The sequence below is a fragment of the Typopeltis vanoorti genome, chromosome 8 (assembly GCF_054136105.1).
Source record: "Typopeltis vanoorti isolate ZY-2024b chromosome 8, IOZ_Tvanoo_1.0, whole genome shotgun sequence".
Lineage (NCBI taxonomy): Eukaryota > Metazoa > Arthropoda > Arachnida > Uropygi > Thelyphonidae > Typopeltis > Typopeltis vanoorti.
The window spans coordinates 102,579,255-102,604,834 of NC_143556.1; the positions used below are offsets into that span (position 1 = coordinate 102,579,255).

A 25,580-nucleotide genomic window follows, 5' to 3' on the forward strand; every position below is an offset into this window, starting at 1 on the left:
CTGCAACAAAAAGGAAAAATCCAACATTGAAGAGGAAATTCATTTCTCTCTAAGAAAAAAATGAAAATCTTGGATCGGTTAAAAATTGGAGAAAAACCAGGAGTTGTTGCAAGGACTCTGAATTTAAATGAATCAACAATTCGAACAATCAAACAAAATGAACATAAAATCCGAAAAAGTGTTATTGCTGGGTCAACGGTAAGTGCAAAGTGTGTTGCTCGTGTTCGCGATATTCTAATAGAAAAAATGGAAAAATCTCTAATGATTTGGATAGAAGATTGCACTCAAAAGAAAATTCCTTTGGATGGATACCTTATTGAGTAAAAAAGCTCTCAAAGTTTATTTAAAAGAACTTGATCAAGATTCTTCAGAAGAAATCTCTCAGCATGGATTTTCTGCCAGTAAGGGTTGGTTCGAAAACTTTAAAAAGCGGTTTTCTTTGTATAATCTTAAAATCCAGGGAGAATCAGCATCAGCAGATGTTGAAGCTGCCCAGAAATACCCAGCAGAACTTTTAAAAATCATTAAAGAAGGTTACAGTGCCGACCAGGTGTTCAATGCGGATGAATCTGGGTTATATTGGAAAAAAATGCCAAAACGCACCTATATTTTGAAAAATGAAAGATCAGCTCCCGGATTCAGAGTTTCCAAAGATAGAATTACTCTACTGTTTTGTAGAATGCATCAGGTGATTACATGACAAAACCAATGTTTATTAACCGATCTGCAAATCCTCGTGCAATGAAAGGGTTTGACAAGTCCATCCTACCTGTATATTGGCGGGCCAACAAAAAGGCATGGGTTACAGCTAGCATGTTTGAAAATTGGTTTTTCAAGTGTTTTGTACCCTATGTAGAAAGTTACACAAAGAAAAAGAATATGGACTTCAAAATTCTACTAATTTTAGATAATGCACCAGGCCACCCAAGAAATTTAAGTCATCCGAATATTAAAATAACTTTTTTGCCACCTAATACTACTTCACTTATTCAACAACTCGACCAAGGAATAATATCAACATTTAAGTCATATTATATATTCGGCGAACATTTCAATTAATTTTGGAAAAAATGAAATCTAATCCAAACATGACACTACCCCAAGCGTGGAAAGAGTTTTCAATATTAAGTTGTGTAAAAATTATTTCTCAGTCCTTTAAGGAATTACAACCCTCTACGCTGAATGCATGCTGGAAAAAAATATGGCCTGAAGCTGTAATGGAACAAAATTTCATACAGTGGATGCCGAGCTACGTCGTATAATAAACGTCACACACATTTTTGGTGGAGAGAGCTTTTGCGATATTGTTCCTCCTATGAAATTAGTGAATTAATTGATGGAGAAACAGATTTAAATGAGGAGGAACTGGTACAATTAATAGATAGCGTCGAACCAAATGGCAGGGAAAGTTCTGCCGAAGATTCTGATTGTGATGAATTTGTTAAAGAATTCAGTTTAAAGAAATTAGCAGAAGAATTGGACTTGGCAAGAAAGGAAGTTATTTTACGATAATGATCCCTTAATGGAGCGCTTGGGAAAATTCACGAGACAATTGGATATTTGTTTAGCACCATATTATGAACTTAATAAAAAAAATTGCAACATAGTGGAAAGCAAAATCTTATTACTGACTTCTTGATGACTAAACCAGCCGAAGTATGCAATGAGAATTATACAAATGATGTCCAAGAGATTTCAAGTGGTGATGACCTCCGGCCACTTAAAGAACATCTACGAAATGTTATTTCTGAAGATAGTGATGACGATTAAAATATGCACTTTATTTTATTGTGTCTAAAACATTTATGCATTATGTGCAATGAAATTTATGTACAATTTGTAATTTTTATAATTTTATACTACGTATTTGTCATAGTTTGTTTTCTTAACTTACATGAATTACCTGAATTAAATAAAAAATATCGTTTTTGTTGGATATGTCACTGTTGTTTATATAATTTAAAAAAAAAAACGATTTCAGAACCTAACCCTACTTTTTCTATGTGATCTATGTCTCGTGTAACGCGATTTATATAACGCGGCATTTCTATGGAACCTAACATCCGCGTTATACGAGGATTACCTGTACTATTAATATTTTTAATTTATTTAAGAAAATTTAATAGCAATAAATTTTTATATCCATAGTTATTAAGCTAAATAATTAAAAACTATACATGGGTTTTATAATGATCATAATATATTTAAAATGTTTCAATATTTATTTTGTAGTTCCTGTGCGAATTGTCCTTATTGGAATCTGAACCCTTCTTACAGTTTCTTCCAAGTGAAATAGCAGCTGCATCATTATCACTAGCAAACTACACCTTAGGAAGGCAGCCATGGGTGTGTATTTGTATGCCTTGCATTTTACATTTTAAATAAATATCTTATTCTTTCTGATATCCATGTAACACACCTGTTTGTGATGGAGGGGACCTCCCAGTGATGGTACTGGCTATTTTCATTCTTCCCCTTTGCTTTACTTCGCCTGAATCTTAGTCTGGAAGATACGATAGTATCTTCCAGACTAACATCACTGTGATCCAGTGCCTTGCCATGTAACCCATAAACATTCAGAAAGGGGGGGGATCCTGGTAGTACTACTTTGGTCTCTGGGCAGTCCTGAATAGCCTGACCGGGATCAGTCAGCTAGTGGGCTTGTCTGCATGGGTTAAGGGCGTTGGAAGTTTCCTTCCCCATCATCTGGGGACAGAGTCCAAGGCTTGCTGTGGTGCTCCTATGGCATCCAGAGTAATCCTAGCATTCCACTCCTGAGTGCGGTCATTACTTGTCAAAGAGTGGACATCCATGTGGTTATGTAGTGGGTGAGGAGCTCTGGTGCAGAACCAAAATCACGAGTCAAATTCTTCATCCTCAGTCATTTCTGGGGCCCTAACAAAGCCCCAAATGAATATTGATACATCTTTTGACAGCCGAAACACGACATGATACTGTAATATTATATGTTCTTCATTTTATCTATTCCTTTATCTGTCTATTTTCTTACTTAGCATTACTTCTTGCCCCCCCTCCCCCCCTTTATTCTACTGCTAGTTAAACTTCGTTTTATAGATCTATCTAACGTGACAGTCCCTGAGCAATCGCACAATATCAATTAAGAAATTTATTTATCTTAACAACTGCACCACTTAATTGATATAATTTTGTTTGAAAGTCAGGGCGAGAAGAAGACAAAATTTAATATAACACTTCTATAGAAATTTCTGAAATGCAAATTCTAGGAATGATATTACACTAAATTCTCTTCCAACACATTCACTACTTATATAAATCTATTTCAGACATTACTTCAAGCATCTTATGAATTAGACAACCTTAACAAAACGACTTCTTCCCTTATTAAAATGTTTACTTATAACCACAGTTAACAAATAACCTCTTTCTTTCTGTTATGATTTCTAGTTACAATCGCATTACGTACTGCAAACAAAATGAAGGCTTATTAACAAATCTCAAGAGGAAGGTCCAATTTCTTTAGTGATATACGTAGATACTTTCAACAGGTCAATACTCTATAATTTTTCTTTGACATATGCACTGGAGCTCTTCCGTGGCTATCCGCAGCCTAGAGTGAGCGGGCAGCAGGAATACATCTGGCATCGGCGTGGGAAGAACAATCATCCTTCTACTCTGGAAGGAGCCCTCGTAGGTGAAGAGCCAAGGTCCAAGAGAAAATGAGCTACAGGTCGAAAAAGCCCTGAACCACGTGCTGTATTGCCCTTTTATTCTATTCTCAGTGCTTTGTTCTAAATTCAGAACATTCCAGTTCTGAATTTAGAACAAAGAAATAACAATTCTAGAGTGCAGGTGCACTTTAACAGCATTTTTACTTTTACAATTTTATATCATTGCATCTAACTAAGTACATTCTTTTATTTTATTATTACAGACAAAATTTATTGTAAAATATTTAGCGAAAATTCTTTAAACAAAACCTATTTCTCGCGATATTTTACAAAGGCCACCTTTTCTCTAAAAAAATTATAAACTCAAAGGTTTAATTTTTTTGTTCTTTGCTTCCCTCGTTCTCTGAAGATGACTGGAAATCGCATATGACTAGTTTCTTACACTTTCAATTTTCAAACTTTTGTTGACACTTACGACAATTTTCCACATAATTGGCGATATCATTTTTCATTTCTTTCCATGTCTAGTTTTCACTAATCTGGTGCCATGTTTTATCAAATCCTTTATGTCCCTTTGAATCATGGAACTGGTAAATTATCCATGGAATCATACTTCTTGGAACAAGAACCCTTTCTGCAAATTTTCCCAAGACTCTCTTCCTTGACAAGAGAAGTCCATCCTTGTATAGGTGAAGTGTTTTGATGAATACTCGGTACCTGGGAATATGGTCACCTCTCTTAATTTTTTCATATATATTCCTCAACTCGGGATCTCCTTTCTGGGCCTCTATAATACAGGCTTACCCCAGGTTTGGTGATGAGGAGGTTTATATAAGACTTTTCCTAAAGTCTCAGTACTGCTTAGCTTACTTATGTTACTGTCTTTCCTCTTAACAGGGTCAGCTAGTGCAACACTGGAAATCGCATATGTTTCAGTAACCATTTCCTTTTCGAGACTTCTGTTTTCTACAGGATTATCGAAAGAGTCATTTGAGTCAAATCGACACTTGTCTTTATCTATCTTTCTTTGTCTATTCATCTTTTTACCTTTATTTACTGGCTTGGTTCCCTTGTAAACCTTTTCTACCAGAGACCTAGGATTGCTGCTGCTGCCATTTTGTGCGCGTTTAATTCCCATTATGGAAATATTCCCTTTTTGAAAGTCACAGGAGAAGTTGCACTTCTGCAAAAAATCCAGTCCCAAAATAATTTGAACACTCGAACGAGATGACATAGGAAGAATTAACAATTCTTGGAAAACGTTCAAATTAAATTCAAGTGGCTTAATGCCTACCTTTATCTTTCTCTGAGTACATACTGCAGACTTTGAGATGCCTATTAGCTTGATTAGCTTTCTCAGCTCTATCACGTCAATTGTGATACGGGTACTTACTCTCTTGAAGAATGATCTGGTTATAGCTGAGACGTGGGCCCCAGTATCCAGTAGGATATCATTAGGTTATCCCTCTACCATGCCTTGAATAACTGTCAGAGAACTATCAGGTCTCTTTCTGATGTAATTCTTTTGTTTTCTTTGATATTCTTGAGAACTTTTCTTATTAAACATGACATTTGATTCATATCTCATTCCTCTAGGGCGGTGAATTTCTCCTCTTAAAGCAGTTATTAGCCAAATGTCCTACCTTGTTACAGTTGTAACATTTAGATGGCTTTCTTCTGCCTTTCTCTTCACTATTCCCCCCTTTCCTGACATGGATTAAATTTTCAGGCCATCATTTTGAGCTCGCCTAATTCTTTTGATAATGATGTCTTTACCGGTTTAATCGCTCCATTACTGGTTGATGTAACCTCTCTATTTCATGCTTAATGACTTCATGTCAAAGGGATCAGTTAACTTCGGTTTGGTGGTCAATTTCTCTTCGCTTACAACCTTAACATGAGCCATGTTCTCTAGGTTTATGTCCTTTCCTTCCACTTCTCTTGGGGGTTTTTCTTTCAGCATATCAAGAACCTTTTTTGAGTTACAGGTGGAATCACCTACTTGTTTAATTGAGTGTACTTGTTTGGGGATAGAGGCAGGATGTATATCACCAAGCCTTTCCTCTCTGTCTCTGACTGCAAGGTAACACTCTTCCAAGTTCTTTATTTTCTTTTTATATGCTGTTTCTTTTAGTTCTTCCCTTAATCCCAATCGAAATTGATGGAAGACTGCCCAATCTAAATGCGGCTTATTCTCCTCAGAAACACTCAGACTACTTGCAAGAGTTAGTAATTTATTATAGAAGTCTGTAACACTTTCTTTGTTTCCTTGCCCACATTTTTGTAACTTCCAAAGATTGGGGCTTACGTTCCTCACTTTGGAATACTGAGATATTAAAGTATCCTTAAACTTTGAGTACTCTAACCTGTCTCTCAGAATAGGGGAAGCATTTAAAAAGATCTTTGCTTTACCAGCCAGTTTGTTTCTTAGGAGAATCAGTAACCGGAAATCCGTCAACCTCCCAATTTTTCTTAATTCCTCTACAAAACCAAAATAGGAATGAATATCATCATTTTCATCCCCAGAGAACGATGGAATAAGGTGAGGATTTACAGTCCTAAAAAATTCCGTGTCATCCATTCTTATGTCAATGCTAATTACTTTACAATCGGTGGTATCACAATTCATATAAATTCAATTTCAAATTACAAAAAATTTTCTACTTGCTAAACTTTACCTGTTCCTTAAGCCAAAACTATCCCAATCCACTTCACTTGAGAATTTTATTATGTGGATTTTATCCTGCCGATGGCTGCACATTGTAATATTCTACGTTCCTCTTCGTTTTATCTATTCTTTTATCTATCTGTCTATTTCCTTACTTAGCATTACTTCTTGTCCCCCCCCCCCCCTTTTATTCTGCTGCTAGTTAGACCTTGTTTTATAGATCTATAAAATTTTATAATTTTTATAATTACTGTCACTGAGGTGACAGTAATTATAAAAACAAAACATGTTTATTATCAAGCCAAAGACATAATACAAAGCATAGAGAAAATTTGATTAAATATTAACTTAAACAAAATGCACTTTAAATCACAAATTAATTCTCTATCTGAACAACATACTATAATGCTTTCACTAGCAGAACGACTCAATCATGCTTGACATAAAAGTATCTTCTATGGCACAATTTAACCCATAAGCATGCACAATTATTCTAGGAATGATATTACACTAAATTCTCTTCCAACACATTCACTACTTATATAAGTCTATTTCAGACATTACTTGAAGCATCTTATGAATTAGACAACCTTAACAAAACAACTTCTTCCCTTATTAAAATGTTTACATATAAACTCCAGTTAACAAATAACCTCTTTCTTTCTATTATGATTTCTAGTTACAATCGCATTACGTACTGCAAACAAAATGAAGGCTTATTAACAAATCTCAAGAGGAAGGTCCAATTTCTTTAGTGATATACGTAGATACTTTCAACAGGTCAATCCTCTATAATTTTTCTTTGACATATGCACTGGAGCTCTTCCGTGGCTATCCGCAGCCTAGAGCGAGCGGGCAGCAGGAATACATCTGGCATCGGCGTGGGAAGAACAATCATCCTTCTACTCTGGAAGGAGCCCTCGTAGGTGAAGAGCCAAGGTCCAAGAGAAAATGAGCTACAGGTCGAAAAAGCCCTGAACCACGTGCTGTATTGCCCTTTTATTCTATTCTCAGTGCTTTGTTCTAAATTCAGAACATTCCAGGATTAGCCACAAGCAATGAATGAATCTACGTCATCGCTGGCCACTTGACCTTGCGATTTTCGTGGCATTCGGCGGTAATCCGGCTTATTTCTTTTTAAGCTCTTAATAACAATTCTAGAGTGCAGGTGCACTTTAACAGCATTTATACTTTTACAATTTTATATCATTGCATCTAACTATGTACATTCTTTTATTTTATTATTACAGACAAAATTTATTGTAAAATATTTAGCGAAAATTCTTTAAACAAAACCTATTTCTTGCGATATTTTACAATACCATATAAAGCACCAGTTTTTCTAATCATCCATTCTACAGGTGCAAAGGCAATAGGGAAAATGTTGCCCTTCTTCATTCAAAACAGTAAAACTATATTCTGGTGATGTCGTTGTAGAATCATGTCAACAACATTCTGAAAAACTATTCACTGCAACATCAATGGGCGGAATACCAATGACAGTTGCACCCCATAAAATACTAGATTCCTGTAGAGGTGTGATCTCAGAGTGCTCCTAGGTGTCCCTAATGAGATATGTTCAGAGATGAAAAATCGGTGGGAGGGGTGACAGGTGTGAGGCATCATGATCTGTAGGGATGGTCACCTGGTTCCAACAAGAAACATCATCCTTACATTTGATACTCCTACGTCTCGTCTCCAACATCTGTTAAAGCAGGGTATCTCAATTGTACTGTTTGACTGTACATCCCTAATTCACTAAGATATTTCAAATGCCAGAAATATGGACATTCCCAAATTGCTGTCGTGGCTCTGCCACCTGTGCCTGGTGTGGCAGTAAAGAGCATGATAACCATGCTTACTCTGCCATGAAAGCCAAATGTGTAAACTGTCAGGGAGATCACTCATGCACCTTGGAAGTGGAAAGATAAAAATGAAATACAAAAAATAAAAACTGAACAGAAAGTATCATATCAGGATTCAAAAAGAAAGTTAGCCACCACCACGCCTGCTCTGAGATCCTCTTGTGCTCTAAAATGTTGAGCAGGTAACAGTAAAGAAAATGTCAACAGCAACTCAAACTCGCATATTTATTCTGCCATTTAATAATTTTACCATATCTGAACTCTATGATCGCGACTGTTTCTTTGTCGAGTTCATCAGTCGCACAATGTACTCTTTTGAAAATGGTTCCATTTGGTGAGAATTCACTTGTGAAAACAAATCTATGAAGCCTAAACATAGGAAAATTTTTACAATGGAACTGTGGGGTTTGCCCAGATATCAATGATATCAAGCACCTGCTGCAGAAACGCTCTTTTTTGTTTCTGTCTTGAGAAAACTTATTTAAAACCCAGTGAGAATCCTTCCATCAGGAATATCACTATTGTATGCAAGGATAGAACTGGAGATGGTCCTGTACATGGAGTAGCTATTCTTATTGGCTGTCATACATATTACATTCCATGTCCAGCTTAATATTGCACTGTTTGCCTATCTATGGAGGTATCTAATCAGTATGCTCAACACATTTACCACCAGGTTCCGAACTAAATGAAACGGAACTTGATAATCTCGTAAGGCAACTGCCTCAGCCCATACTCCTAATGGATGACTTTAATGGACATAATGCTGTGGGATAGCGGCAACACAAATATACAAGGTTGTATCTTTGAGTAGGAATCTCCATAGCTCAGTTGTTATAGATGAAGCCCTTTTGGCCGGAAAAACCTGGGTTTGATTCCCGTCAGTGACACGAGGAACCTTTATCTCATCTCTTTCGACGAAAGGTGAGTTAGGCAGCCTCATACAGAAGTTGGGTTTTTTTTTTTCACCCTGAAACTTGGGTTTTTTGTCCCTCAGAACAGGCAAACCACCCTGTGAACACAGACATAGGACACACCGGGAGGCATATGGCCAGCCACCTTATCCTCAAGATGGCTGCAGTTGCAAGAATAAAAAATCTCGACACCATAAAAAGGTAGAAAAGAAGGATTAAGAAAGAAAGAAAGATCTTTGAGCGATTGCTTGACAACCATGACTTCTCCCTTATTAATAATGGAGCAGATCCCTTCTTCCACATGCCTACCCACTTATATTCAGCAAATGATCTTACAGTGGGATGTTGATGAAAACATGTGTAAGCAATCATTTTCCTTTTATCGGTGCTAGGCCTTCACAGGAAGCTTGTACTCTTAGCCAGATGCCTATGTTGAAAATGGACCAGCCTGACTGGAATTCATTTTCCTATCTTGTGAAATTTAATACTGAAGCAGGCAGCCAAACACCTATTAGTGAAGCATAACAAATCCCAAAACATCATCCCGATTTCCATTCTATCCAAGGTCCAAATCAAGTGGGTAGCATATTATTTCAACCATATCATACCGACAGAGCTATTAAAGTGAACTCGATTACTGAACAGCTTTCTCCTACAGTAGGCAATTTTCTTTATGCCGATGATTTCGCAATTTCTTGTCACTCCTGCAATATGCGCATCATTGAAAGACAACTTCAACAAGAAATCGATTATGTATCTTCATGAGTTCTTTGTCATGGGTTTGTTATTTGCTGAAAAAACCATCTGTGCATATTTCTGCTGGAAATGTACTCTCCACTCTGATCTTGTTTTAAGAATGAGACAAGCTAGTATCTCCTTAGTTTCAAAGGCCAAGTTTCTGGGGTCTCATCTTTGATAGAAAGCTAATATTATTCTTCACACAAATTCATCATCTTCAGGAAAAGTGCAAAAAAACATTGAACATCCTCCTTACTCTATCCTCTACTGAATAGGTTGCTGATCATTGTTCTTTGCTGTACATTTTTATACATCACCTGTGTCAAAGCATTTATGTTAAATCCAATGAACCCTCTCTATCACTTGAATGAAAGATGTCTCTTAATTATGTTCTAAAAATAAAGTCCCTTCCAGATCATCTTATACGGACTAGTCTCTTTTCACACCACACTGCCATCAGTCTTTTTGGTATATGCATTAAAGAGGCTGTGGAAGCTATTGTCATCAGTGCTGACAACATTACCTGCACCAAACAAAACAGCATTCCTTCATGGCAGACTTGTGCCCTATCCTGTAACCCTCACTTTGTCAACTACAGGTCTCATACACTCTCATCTGTCTACCTTCAATTGTTCCATGCACATAGAGCAGCCCACTCTGATTTCTTGTCCATCTTATACTGATGGTTCAAGATCAGAGATCTCTGTTGGCTGTTTATGTCAGATCCCACCCAATTGCAGTAATTATACAGCAGAATTACATCCTATTCAGTTTGCACTTACATATATCAAAGAAAACTCCTACCAGAAGTGTATAATTTATACTCTGAGTTCTTTACAGGCTTTCTTCTCTCCAGTGAATAATCCATATCTAGTGCTTGGTAAAGTGCCTCAACTCATGCACAAAATAAAGACTTATAATTAGCACCTCCATAGTGCAATTGGAAGAATGGTGGTATGTTGCACCCTTCGATTAGAAAAGGCCTAAGTTCGATTCTAGTCATGATGGGAGGAATCTTTATATGGACATTTTCTATCGAAGGTGAGTTAGCCGACCTCATACGGCGGTAGCAGGGTTTTTTCCTCCCAAGAAACTCTGGTTTTTCATCCTGCATACAGACAAATCGGCCCTTCAGAATACACACAATTTTACAGACAAAAAATACTAGTTGTGGTGGTGGTGGGCAGTAAATGGCATTGATGTAGATGATTGGTAGTAGAAGTTCAGTGTAATGGTGAAGACTGAGAGTTGTACAGTGGGTGTCCTCCCACAATGAGTCTACGGGCTCCTTGGAGGTGTAACGAATAATAATAATTTCGATGTTCTGTTGTTGGATTCCCATCCACGTTGAATTAAAGGAAATGACATCGCAGCTGCTAGATCAGCTCATACTTTCTCGACCCACTGTTTGGCAGTCCTTTATACTGACTACATGCAGGTTGTAAAATCAAAATTAGTTGCACAATGGTGATACTCATGGCAGGAAGTAATGATGAACAAATTACATGAGATTTTCTCATAAAATAAGCATACTAGAAGAAGAACATATACAGTTAACATATACCAGTCTTGTAGCTGTAGTAAAAATTAAAATGGTTAAAAATTAAAATTGCCTCTTCTGGTGGCTTTGTATTTCAAGCCTGACAAGTGCCATCTTGACATTCTGGAAAATGATAAGTAGAATAACTTAGAGTATAAAGAACTAGTATATTAACTTTTGTAATTTTGAAAATTGTCACAATAGCATGTTCTTTAGCTATTCTTAATTGTAGCTGTTCAATGTCTATGCATATACTGTATGTTTTTTCATTCTCCATACTTGAACCACAATCATGTATCAATAAGTCAGTACTTAAATTAAAACTAAGTAGGAAATATTAAGTTTTGTTATGGATTTATTTTATTAGAGTGAAGAGCTTTATGCCTATAGTGGCTACACAATAGAAAGCTTCAGGGATTGTCTGCACCATTTACATAAAAGTTTTTGTGAAGCACCTACTTATTCCCAACAAGCAGTGCGTGAAAAGTACAAAGCTTCCAAGTAAGTTTTCATTATTATTTTCACATGGATAGTTATGCTTTTTTGCTACACAGTATTTATTTATTGTATTTTTTGTGTACAGGTAACCCTCGTATAATGTGGATGTTAGGTTCCATAGAAATGTCGCGTTATATAAATCTCGTTATGCGAGACTCGGATCACATAGAAAAAGTAGGGTTATGTTCCGAAATCTTTTTTCTTTTAATTATATAAACAACAATGACATATCCAACAAAAAAATATTTTTATTTAATTCAGGTAATTCATGTAAGTTAAGAAAACATATAAACTATGAAGCAAAATACATAGTATAAACTTATAAAAATTACAAATTGTACATAAAGTTCATTGCACATAATGCATAAACGTTTTAGCCAAAATAAAATAAAGTGCATATTTTAATTGTCATCACTATCTTCAAAAATAACATTTCTTAGATGTTCTTTATTTACGACTGTCCAGACGACGTCATCAGTTAAACTCTTGGACATCATTTGCATAATTCTCATTGCATACTTCGGCTGGTTTAGTTATCAAGAAGGCAGTAATTAGATCTTAATATCCTGTAAATTTTTATTAAATTCATAATATGGAGCTAAACAAATTTCCATTTGTCTTGTGAATTTTCCAGCGCATACCATTGAGAAATCATTATCCGTAAAATAACTTCCTAACTTTCTTGCCAAGTCAAATCCTTCTGCTAATTTCTTTAAACTAAATTCTTTAAACAGATTGATCACAATCAGAATCTTCAGCAGAACTTTCCCTGCCATTTGGTTCGACATCATCTATTAATTGTACCAGTTCCTCCTTATTTAAATCTATTTCCTAATCAATTAATTCACTAATTTCGTTTTCAACCATATCGCAAAAGCCCTCTAAGTGGCCATTACTATAAAAATAATTTTTTTTACCTAAAAAGTGCAGCTTGAGATTACCACATTTATGATTTTTAATGCACTTTCTTAGCAGAAAACGAAGACATTTTTCAACAATAAACACTTTATACAGTAAACAATTGACATATATGTGTGCTAAAGGGTATTTCCCCTAATATAAATTCACTACTTATAACTACATGCACGATACGGGCAGACGCAAATTTAATGAAGATAAAATTTGATTTTTTTAAACTTGCGTGGTGAAAAATATATGAAAAGATAAAGGGTTACTACATTTTTTAAGCACGTTATATGAGGGTTACCTGTATTTCTCTGTATCTGAATTTACATATACATGGTTGTCTGAAAGTAGTTTAGAAGTGGTTCCTTAAACAGTGGATCTTTCATAAACATGGCTCAAAGAATATAGAAATTCAAGTTTATGATTCTGTGAAATGAATTTTTTTTAATCAGAATTTCTAAATACTGTATTTCTAACAAGATCTTTTCACACAGATATTCACCTTATTTTAAAATATCCTTTGGCTGGCTGCTCAGTGCTCAAATATCTCTCCCATCTCCCTCGAGTAACTTGTGTTATATTATGACGCTTGTGATAGTATAATCAGAAATGCTTCTACTTCTTGACTTTAACTATGTCAGATGATGTTTGTATTTCTTGAATTATGACCACCACCATCTAGATAACTGTCCATATATAATAGCTTCATTTAACAAGACAAAAGCAGCACTGAATTATGAATTTAGTGTAATAGAATACTTTCTTATCTAAAAATTGCTTTCTCGTGTTTATATTTAAATGCTAGTCATCTCTAGTCTGATAATTTTTCATTTATTTCATCTGATTTCAAATTATCAGATACGTGAGATTGTTAAAATATAAGATACAAACACTATTCTCATTAGAGCCTGGTACAGTGGCAACTGTGCAACATTGCATGATATTTCTAATCCATTATTTTAAATAGATTGGTATCCTGATAATAAGTTATTTGATTAATTCATTGTTATACCAATTTTCAACCTGGGTAGCTGAATGGACAATGTCCTTGCTCTCTGATCCACATGTTCCATATTTAAATCGTATTCTAGTATAGGTTCTTTTATGGATGTCTTTGTAATAGATGATTTTCATTTATCATTGTCACACCAGCCCCCCTCTGCTTACTCAGTACCTAAAAAATGGCTTAAGATTACTTCATATATTTGGTCTCTATAGCAGGGTTACCAGGTTATTCATTCTCATTTATTCTTGGTACATTTGAGGTATTAATGTACTAAATGCTTCACCCTTCATGGAAGGGATTATCATAGTTTTTATGGCTTTCTTCTATTTTTCATCATCAGTTTGTTATATACTTTCAAATAGTATGCCAAATATTATGAAGGGCTTATATTTCATGACTAGTTTTTGACCAGTAACTTTCCAAGTTCTGTAAGGTCTCAGATTTGATCAACTTTTACATTAATCTTTTATCTGTTTTCACCTTTTATTTGCTATCGCCACTAAGAATTGCTAAATAGCATAAACTACAGGTTTCTGTAAGGTCATCACCAAGAATGAAGTTTCTGTTTTCCTGGGAATAATTATATTTTGGTGTTCTTATTGCTGATTTTCATACCATATTGATCATCGGAATTACTTCAGCATTATCATTTCCAAAAAGGAGTGTACAGGATAGTACTGCATGATTAAGTTTACATCCTTACTAGCTCCTTATTAAACTTTTTCTTTCAAATGAATCAGTTGTCCTGGTTGGTGTATCTGCTCTTTAACCAACAGGCTGAGGATTTGAATCCTACTGTGGGCATGGATGTTTGCGATTGTCTTTAGGTGGGAGATGAATTTCATCGCAAGGTGTGAGAGCACCACCCTGCTTATTGTAGGCCTGAAGCTTGAAAAATGTTCCATGTTTGGTCTCTAGAGCAGCATTTCTGGATTATGTAGAAAATACTTTTAATAATAAAAAAAAAAAAAAAAAGTTATTTGTCTAGTATCTTTCTCCCAGGATTTTGTCACCAATGGCAGAGTACCACAGTGCTCTTTTTCTATCACTTAAATTCTCTTTTATATATATTCTTTTCTAACTGGCTGCCACTATTGTCCATAGTTTGGTTGATGACATACTCCATTTAACAAACATCACAGTTTGCCCAAAGTATGCCTTAAATACCATACCAGCCTTGATATGTTTACATGGCTGTTTGGGTGATTCAAGTGATTGCCATTCTTTGATGTGAGGATAACCTAAATGCCTTTGCTGCCAAAATGATCCTGCCTTTTTTTCTTGTAAAAATGATCCTTCACCTTCCCTTACTCTGTATAATATCACCAGATGAGATCAGATCATTCTTTTCTTACCTCTACCCCTCTGGAATTAAGCATATATAAATTGCTTCCTCAGTCTCTAAAAAATTTGGTATTCTTTTTCCATTCAGGATGCTCCTTTTCAAGTGCAATGAACTTGCTTTTCCTTTTCTTTGTCTTCATCTATTCTCCTTATAAAGTGTTCTTAGCATCTATATCCTGCAGTTTTTCAAGAAAAACGTCAATAGGTTCCTTCTCTTTTATGTGAGACCAGTGTGCTGTATTTTTTTATAAAAAAATCGGCATTCATTGTGAAATTAGTATCATTTCTAATCATTTTACCAGTGTATCAAATACCCAGTGTTAAATTCTATCAGCCAGATCTGTTATTTCATATGCTACTTTGACATATTTTGCTCCTTTATGCATATCCCAACTTCTATGTTCATCTGTTCTATCATATGTTGTTACAATCAGTACAAAAACAATTTGGCGTTAAGTCCAAAATATCAGCCTCTTCAGCTATGTTCAAATCCGATCAATTACCTACTAATGGAATGCACCATATGAAGGTGAGAATTGGAGGTCTCACCAAGTTAGAGGTCTCAGCCAGTTTATGTTGAGCCCATACACGAGAGGTTGGTTGTTCAACCTATAGTTCATTAGTACTGTATATGGGTAAAGGAGGAACTTGTTTACATTTCATTTGAAAGACTGTATATTGTATTCCTTCGGAAACATAACAGGGGGAACTGTTCCATAATACAGCAGTTGCAGGGATGTAGGAAGAGGAAAAGAAACTTGTTCTGTTTGTTTCAAGGTGCACTCTGAAGGGATGTAGAGCAGCAGCTGTACATGTTCCAATGAGCTTAGTACTAAGTGGGGGAATTATTGATGTCATTTCACATGAGCATTTCCCATGGAAATATTGTAGAATATACATATTGCGGAAACCAAACGTCTGTGCAAAAGTGGAGAGAATGAGTTTATAAGAGTTGGGTCATTAATAAGTCTTGATTGCTCTCTCCATATTCAATCGAGCATTTTGAGGGAGCTTTTAGGAGCCCAACCCCATATGTGAGAGCAGTATTCAATAGCTGGCCACATTTGTGATTTGCATAATGCTAACAGCTATTCAGGGCTGAAGTAACGTCTTGAGTGAAAGAGAAATCCTAGTTTTTTTTTTTTTATTTTTTTTATTTTTTATTTTTATTTTTTAAGCTGAGGATGCAATGGTTGTGATGTGTTTATGCCAGGGGAGGTTTGATGTCAGGATTCCAAATCTCAAATTGTCTAGAAATTTAGGTATTGTCAAAAAAAAATTACTGGGAAAGAATGGTTCTTTTTTATGAGGAATAGGACAGAATTGGGTTTTATTAGCATTGAAACTGATAAGGTTATCTGAATCCCACTGGAAGATGGCTTGGAGAGCAGAATTGAGGGCGGTGGTGGTTGTTCTGTAAGTTGAAGTGAGTTGTGTAGAGTAAGGTTTATCAAATGAAAGGGAGAAGTGCAGTGTGTTGTCATCTGTAAAACTGTGTATTGGGTTGGAGGTCGACTGAAGTAAGTCATTGATGTATAGTAGGAAGAGGGTTGGTGAGAGGATAAGGAACATCCAGCATCACACACAGTGTGCATCCAGACAGAAAGCTGGCAATCCAACTACAGAAGTCCTGAGACAGACTAAATGGTGGTAGTTTGCTTAGTAAGCCTTTGTGCCAGACCCAGCCAAAAGCTTTGGAGATATCAAATGCAACCACTTGAATGTATCGTATGCTCCTTTTCAAGTGCACTGAACTTGCTGTATCATATGCCCCAAACTTTGTGTCTTCACCAAACTGCGGTGAAGACACAAAGTTTGGGGTATCTCGCTAAACTTCTCCGTGGCATTTGTCCAGAGATCGGTGACATATGGGAGCAGATCTCCCATTGATCGGCAGCAAGAATCCATACTGGTGGTCATTTATTAGGTGGGTGCCTTCAAGATAGTGTAGGAGTTGGGAATTTATTTTTCCATTACTTTTGACAGGACTGAGCTAAGCACGACGATAGGGTGGTAGTTGGAGGGCAGTGACTTGTCCTTCTTGGGAATGGATTGAATATAGGCGTTTCCAGGTTGTGGAATAGATACCAGTAGAGTAAGAGTGTATGTGTGTGTATATATATATATATATATATATATATATATATATATATATATATATACATACAGGTGACATAGGATAGGAGTTAGTTCTGGTGCACAAACTTTCAGGACAATTGGAGAAATGCCATCAGGGCCAGGAGACTTTTTGATCTCTTCCTGGCAAAAGGATATAGGAGGAATTGTATGTTGGGCATCCAGAATGGTTGGGGACATTCACCATTGTCAGTTATGCATTGGAAGCAAAGTGTGAAGCCAGAAGATTGGCTTTTTCTGTGGGTGATGATGCAATAGAGCTATCTGGGTATGATAGGGGTGGGAATAGTGTTGGGCAGAAGTCCAAAAGCCTCGGCTGCTAGTTTCCTGCTATTTTGCTCTTTCAAACTCTGTTTGTTTGGAAGCATTGATACATTTTTGCATCTATTTCGGGCTTCAGTATAAGCTGGGTGGGGTTCTTGATTTGAGCTGGTTTATGGTATGTTTGGTTTTTCATTTGTACAGCCTTGGCACATCTTTTGGAGAACCAGGGTTTAGTTAAGGAATGGCAGTTCAGAGTAGTGGAGAATGTATGTTTCCATGCTGGTGAGGATTACTTTGGTGATAAGTTTGGGTTGGATGGCTGGAAACAATAGTCCAACGAAGGGAATGTAGCATAGAAGTTGTGGAGGCTGTCCCACTTAGCACTATTATAATGCCAAACTACTCTTGTATGGGAGTGGCTGTGTAAGTGTTGTTGCATGGGGAGAAGATGAGCACTAGATTGTGCTCAGAATTACCTAGGGGACCCACTATTTCACTGTGTACTTGGAGGGGTCAGTCATTGGTGAGGATGAGATCTAGGATATTTGGGTTATCTGGTATTCTGGTTGGCATCTGATCAAGTTGTGTAAGGTTGTTGTGATGGCAAATGTTTCAGCATTTCTGCCCGCAAGATCTGTACAACTGGAGGAAAGCCAGCTGGTGTTGTGAACATTAAAATCTCCTAGGAGGATAATTTTGCTGTTGGGAAAGTGGGATTGGAGAAATTCAATTTTTAAGGAAAGGAAATTAAAGAGCTCAGAGTGGTTGGTTGCATTAGGGGAGCGATAGAGACAGCAAACGAATTTGACTGAATGGAGAAGGGATGAGCGCACCCAATCTGGAATCGCCTAACTTTGACCTTCTTTGGTTGAAAATATCAACATACCTGGCAAGGTATGTCAGAGCAGATGTATGTGCAGATGCTACCACATGTTGAAAGGAGTTAGTGTGTTTGGAAGGTTGAAATAGATAATGCTTGGGGGTAGGTGAGATTTGAGTTTCTGACAGAAAGAGTAGGTGGAGTTTTGTAGACTGAAGGTGGTAGTGAATACTATTAAGGTTGAAGTTTAACCCACGGATGTTGAAGTGGATGTGCAAGGGTCTTTGGTGCACAAATTTGACTGTAAGGGTCTTGCACATTTCCTATACAGTGCCTGCATACTGGTTTCCATGTTGGCTACTAGTTGTGTCACTTGATTTTGCACCAATTTTACTCACTTGTAGTTGATGATGATCCAACTGGTGTCTCCATTTTGACATTTTCCTTCAAGTTATCTTCGAAGATGGTGTCCTTGTAACCTCTGTGCAAATGTTAGGTCTGATTGGACACCTATGCGTGACTGGGTGCAAGTGTCTTTGAACTTACTGTTATTAATTTAGATGTGCTTATCGGAGTGTCACAAGTCACTTTTATGGGACGTGGAAAGTTTGTTCCACGCCTCATAATATTTGACAATATTTTTAGAACTGTTGTTGCATTCTTCTGCTAATTTTTTTGATGTCTTCTTTTAATGATTTTCCGTTTTCCTTTGGAAACTTTAAATAACTGCGTTGAATTTTTTTTTTTTTTTTGGCCTACATCGAGCCATACACCATTGATGCAATTAGGTCTTGGAGTTCATTTGTAGGCAAAGGTGAATTTGATTTGCCTTGCTATTCATCAATTTGTTTGAGCTTAGCTTCCTCTGTTCGTATTTTGGAGGAAAAAGTTTCGTTCATAGCATTGATGTGCTCATTTACTTATGTTCAGGAGTAGTTTCACAGAAGGGAGGTATAGTGAACAGAAAAACATCTGGTTGAGGTCGATAAATAGCTTGTGTGCTGATTCATCTATTTTGGCCTAGGAAGCATGCGCCAGTGGCAACAGAACTCACAGAATATACCTTTTTTTTAAAATATTTGAGACACCAGTTTTACAGCTGCAGCATATTGTGGGTTCGCCGATCGACCATGCTGCACTGACAAGACACTGGGTACTTGTTCATCGTTGGCTTTTGTTGCCACCATCTTTGCTTCATATGGTAAGCATAGCGGGAGCTTATACGTGGCTGATTTAGAACTGGAAAGATAGCTGACTTAATGCACTATAAGTACTTACAGGTTGTGCAGAAGTAATCCACTCCTTAGTATCTGCTGTTAAGATTTCCATTTAATGATTAATTTCAATGAAAACCATTCACGATATCAATAAAAATGTGGGAGCAGCATTAGTTTGGAGTAGCTTATTCACTGACACTACCTGCAGGAGTAATGGGATAATGTCTTTGTGCTAGAGTTCATGGTGGGTTTAAATCTCACTGTGTCTTGGATATTTGTGAATGTCAGTTTTGCTGGCATTTACAAATCACAACATCAATTTTATCGCAGTGTGAAGCTACCACTCTGCTTGAGCGATCTCAACTGGCTCAAACTTCTGTGGTTTCTCTGGAGTAGAGTTTCTGGATTATCTAATTCTTAGTCCACCGACAGTACTAATACTGAAGTATTATAGGTTATCCAAAACATACATTTCTATATCTTCCATACAGAAAAATATACAATAATACTTTTGTATGACACTCACAGTAATTGAAATATCATAATCTAATAATTAATGCTATGTAGTCATAACTTTTCATTCGTTATATTCAATTCGTAGGCACTTATTAGATATCTTCTACAGGGTGTCCCAAAATTCACGCAAGATTTAAATTTAGCGCCATTTATGCGGTAAAGTGTTGCCAACGAGAAAAAAAAGACAGTGTGACAGCTGAGAGTTCAGGGTTATTAAAAATGGAGCGCTACACGAAAGAACAACGCATTTTCATTGTTGAGCAATATTTTAAAAATAATGAAGGTTTGGCAGCTACAGTTCGCAATTTTCGTACAAAATATGGTCGGAATAGTGATTTAACTTCATGAACTGTGAAAAGATTAATTAAAAAATTCAAGGAAACTGGATCAATTAGTGATCTTATACACTCTGGCCGTCGTTCAACAGAAAACATCAAAGCAGTTCGTGAGAGTGTTGCTGAGAGTCCAGGAACATCAATTCGGCACCGTGGTCTTGAATTGGGCATTTCGAGAAGCTCCCTACAGCGTATTCTCATGAAAGATTTGCATCTTTATGCTTACAAAGTTCAATTGACTCAAGAGCTGAAGCCTACTGATCACATACAGCGAAGAGAGTTCGTTGAATGGATTATGGAACAACAACAAGTGGATGCTTTTTTCGAACAAAATCATCTTCAGCGATGAGGCTCATTTTTATCTTGATGGCTTTGTTAATCGACAAAATTGTCGCATTTGGGGTTCAAAAAATCCACGAGTGATTGTTGTGAAACAAATGCATCCACGACATGTCACTGTTTGGTGCGGATCGGATTTTGGGCTGGAAGCATCATCGGTTCATTCTTCTTCGAAAATGCGGCTGGTAAGGCAATAACAGTTAATGGTGCTCGCTATCGCGACATGATAATCCAGTTTTTTGTGCCTAAATTGCAAGATATGGATGTGGACGACATGTGGTTTCAACAAGACGGTGCCACATGCCATACAGCCCGAGAAACAATTCAATTACTGCATGAGTCATTTCCTGGTCGTGTAATTTCCCGTTTTGGTGATCAGAATTGGCCGCCCAGATCACGTGACTTAACGCCGTTGGACTTTTTTGTTTGGGGTTTTTTGAAGTCTAAGGTTTATGCCAATAAGCCCACTACCACCCACGCCTTGAAGGAGGAAATGGAGCGCTATATCAACGAAATTCAACCACATTTATGCAAAACGGTCATGGAAAATTTCGACAAAAGAGTGCGTATGTGCCAGCAAAGCCGTGGAGGCCATTTATCCGATATGCTATTCCATGCATAACCCTATACTGTATACTTTATGAATCAATAAGAAATTACAATTTTTAATTAAAAACCTGTGTTTTCTATCAAAATTACTTCTTGCGTGAATTTTGGGACACCCTGTAATTGCTCTTGCTGGGCTGCTTTTGTTTGCTTCTGACAATTCGATTAAAGATCTAACAGCATAAAGCTTTGCAATTATTTATATAAAAAAATTAAATGTTCATGCTTAAAATTGGTTATTTATGAATTTTTAAGCATCATGAATATGTCATCAAGGTCTGTAGTCCAGTAAAGGGATAATATTGCTCTTCATAATGTTTTGTATAAATCATAAGTTTTCATGGATCAGTTTAAAATTAAATATTTATTTGGTAATTTTGGATTTTTTTCCCCCCTCTAAGGTTCCAAAGTGTATCGCTTCTTCACCCTCCAAGTAAACAACCATGTTAACGATCGAGTATTTCCAGAGTTTCCTGGTTTTGGATTCATGGATATCTAAAGGAAATATAATGAACTGTGTACAGTATATATATATATATTTTAGTGCAGCCAAAGTATGTGTTATTGCATACTCCCCATCTTAACAGGTAGAAACTTATTGCAATCTGATATAATATAAAACAGGAATGTGAAGAATATTGTTAAAAGCACTCTTGATAAAAAGAAGCTATTCAAAGTAAACAGTGAAAAAATAACATTGTCATGTACCAACTAATGTGATTCCTTCAATTTGCAGAACTTAATACCTAGCACTGTATTTTTACTATTGGGGGGCTGGAAGCAAAAGACTAATGTAATTGCTCAGTTTTGCATGAAAGTTTTTTAACCATTTCTTGAGGTTTTTTTTATTCAGTGTAAATCATCATCAATCAATTTTATTGATCATTGGACCATGAATACTCGGAAATTGTAGCACTAGTATTTGCATATGTTAGAGTATTGTCTTTGTGTGTGTGTGTTGGGGGGGGGGGGTGTTGGAAAGTAGGTAGGTACATAGGTTTCGCCATTCTTATATTAATATGCATGTGTTTGGCAAAAAAAAAAAAAAAAAACTTTTATAATAATATATATACATATATAGAAACTGTGTAAAATTTATGAGTATGAAATTAGGAACAAGTATAATCATTAATTCACTGTTTTCTCTAAATTGAAACTGCAGAATTGTTACAAAATAGTATATATTTGCAAATGGTGACTTTGTAAATTAAAATATTGTAATTAAATGCCTCCTTGATTTAGTAAGATGAATTGATTACTTGATAAATTTTTAGTGTGAATCATTGTTAATATTGGCCTTGATTTTTTTTTTTTTTTACGGGAAAATTGTTCATGTTTTTTTTTTTTTTTTAATTGCAGTTATTTTAATTTAAATAATGCATTTAAACTGTTATACAGGGGTTGTAATGTTGAAAAAAATTCATAAGTTTATTTTTGATTTATAAATTTTTCAGTTAATGTGTATGTGCATTCATTTTAGCTTCCATGTTAAATATTTTTAATTATGTGGAAGAATCTGTACAGTCATGACATTTGAGTAAACTTATGTTTCAAATACATTGTGTTAACATTATTTTATCTAAGTGTATACACTATATCAAAATAAGGATAGTTTACTAAGTGTTAGTCACTTTAATTCCTACAAAATGATGCTTGCCATCATCACATTTGGTGTGGCTATTTAGATAATTGTTTTTATTCCACAAATGTCTCCCTAGGAACACCTGTAGCTCAGCCAGTGCACCTTGTGGTTTGAAAGATATATAGGTTTGAATTCCATCTAGAAAGTGAAGAACTTTTATAAGGACTTGCACTAAAGGTGAGTTAGCTGGCTCATATGAAGGCAACAGGGTTTTTCCCCTTCAAGAAACTCAGATTTTCATCCTGTAAATCAGTCACTGATTTATGTGATTGGCGATTTCATTTATAAGCAAGATCTTGTCACACTTCCAAGATAGTTCAAAGAAAGGCAAATCACTGTAATTCCTTGGCTAGCAAACTCATCAGATTTAAACCCCATTGAGAATTTCTAAGGAATTATGAAGAAACGTCTTCAAGAATTTGCCCCAAGAGACAAAAATGAACTTGTTTCTGTTTTGATAATTTTTTTTTTTTTTTTTTTTTTTTTTTTTAATCAAAATGTGAACCGCTAGTAAATAATATGCCCAAGAAATTATGTTCTTGGTTTAATCCTTTATCCAAGTGTAAGCAAACAAAGTTTGCACCTGAAGTAATTTCAGGACTGGGCAACTTGTATATAGAAGCTAATGACTTCACATCACTTGCTTTAGTATCCCATAATGCAAAGCACATATTTTTATGGACAGTATAAGGCTATGCATCATCTAATTCCTTCTACAGCACTTTCTCCATTTCTGAGCTGCTTCAACAATCTCCAGAATATCTTGCCACCTTCTTGATATTTATTTTCTATGTTCTTACCAAAGTCTTCCCATGACTTGTTTAGCTAGTTATACACAGTGTTTAGCTTTCTTATATTTGTCTCTGTATTCTCTAAGAGCACAAGCTGACTTATTTGCCAGCAACCTTTGATATGCTTTCTTCTTTTCCTTCACTGTCTCTCTCTAACTTCCTGTCTCCAACATGGAATTCTAATTTTTTTATCCTTGCAGACAACCTCACCACATGGTCTCTGGTTAAATCAATTTATGTTTTCTTCAGGATTTGCCACACAATCTTCAAGGTTTGGTTCCTGTTCTTAAACTCTTTCATTTTTTCTTGAATAATGTTCATGCATTTTAGTCTACAGTTCACATCCAAGGGCTACTCAACTTTAATTTGCTTTAAAATCTTATTACATGTTCTTATTTTCAATATGAAATTCAATTTTATTCTGCTCAAGACTAAATGGCGATCGCTCCCAATTCAAAATCCTTTGTACACTTTAGTGTCCTGCACCAGTGAGAAAACATCACTATCAACAATAACACGGTCAATGAGACTGCTTATTCCTTTCCTCTTCTCTCCATGTGAATGTTGGCTATATTTAAGGATGCACAGGAAAAAAGTTTTAATGTTAAAATAAGATGTAAGACTCTTATATGCTGTCCCCATTGTTATTTATAATCTAGATCAGGCATGGCCAATATGATGAGTGGTAGCGTCACTGTCCGCACACTTTTAGACAGAACTTAAATAAAAATAAGCTCTGCATTTTTTCAAGGCAATAGTTATATGTATTGAATTATTATATTTGTTAAATCATTTTACTACTGGGAGAACAATATAAAATACTTGATTGATTTAAATGCAAGTTGTTAAATTAAATTTAATTAAATATTTGTTTTTTTTAACGTTTTTATAAATTGAGTAATCTTTTTAAAGCAATTTTGATTCCGTGTTGAGAATATAAATTGTTTCCGTCATCTGAAATAATGAGTATAACTAGTATATCAATCAGAAAATCTGCGGTTGAAACTAATAGCTAAATTGATAATACATATAATTTAATATACAAAATCACGTTACGTGCGGCCAGCAGGTCTGCTGTTCCACCTATGATCTAGATCATTGTGTAGGCTTCTGTGAGTGAAGACATATTACAAAAGTTTTGTCAATATTCTTCTACTTGAAAGAAATGGAGAGGGATAGAATAATTTGACTACTCACTAGTTTCACATCAGGAAAATTAACTAAAAAAAAAAAAAACAAGTTACAACAGGGTGAAGTTCACTATGAGATATTTGAAAAAAGAATAACAATGGAAAGTGAATTTGCTATGAAGCTGTTTGCTGGTTCGTTGTCTGCTGCATAATACAGTGGAACCTCGGTTGTCAAACTCCTCTGTTCTTGAACAATTTGGTTCCCGAACAAAAAACGCCCTGGTTTCTGAACAGAATTTCGGTTCCCGAACAGATAAACGGCAACCATGTGCTCCACATGCTGAGCTGTAAGGCGGGAAAGCGTCAGTTACGCGGTTCAGTGCAGACACCTGCTCGAATTTGCAGTGAGTTTTCTTGATTTTCTGTTTTTTTTTTTTTTTTTTTTTTTTTTTTTTTTCATAAATTATTATTAATTAAGCCACTATGGCAGCAAAGCGAAAAGAAAAGTGGTTAGAACCACCACGATGGAGATGAAAAAAGAAATCATATCCAAACATGAAAATGGCGTTCGTGTGTCTCGGATCTTGCTATGCAGTTCCGTATGGCGAAATCAGCAATCTGTACAATACTCAAAAATAAAGAGGTGATCAATTTT

At 35.9% G+C, this 25,580-nt stretch overlaps 1 protein-coding gene across 1 annotated transcript in view; it reads left to right on the forward strand.

The window, feature by feature from the left end:
* Positions 1 to 22,918, forward strand: part of LOC150104236 (cyclin-A2-like) — a 175,286-nt gene extending 152,368 nt beyond the window's left edge. Inside the window, exons 6-8 of the mRNA XM_090396860.1 lie at positions 2,233 to 2,346; positions 11,743 to 11,876; positions 21,764 to 22,918. Coding sequence (XP_090252986.1) covers positions 2,233 to 2,346; positions 11,743 to 11,876; positions 21,764 to 21,812 — 297 coding nt within the window. The 3' untranslated portion in view covers positions 21,813 to 22,918. The remainder of the gene's footprint in view (positions 1 to 2,232; positions 2,347 to 11,742; positions 11,877 to 21,763) is intronic.
* The last annotated feature ends 2,662 nt before the right edge of the window (positions 22,919 to 25,580 follow it).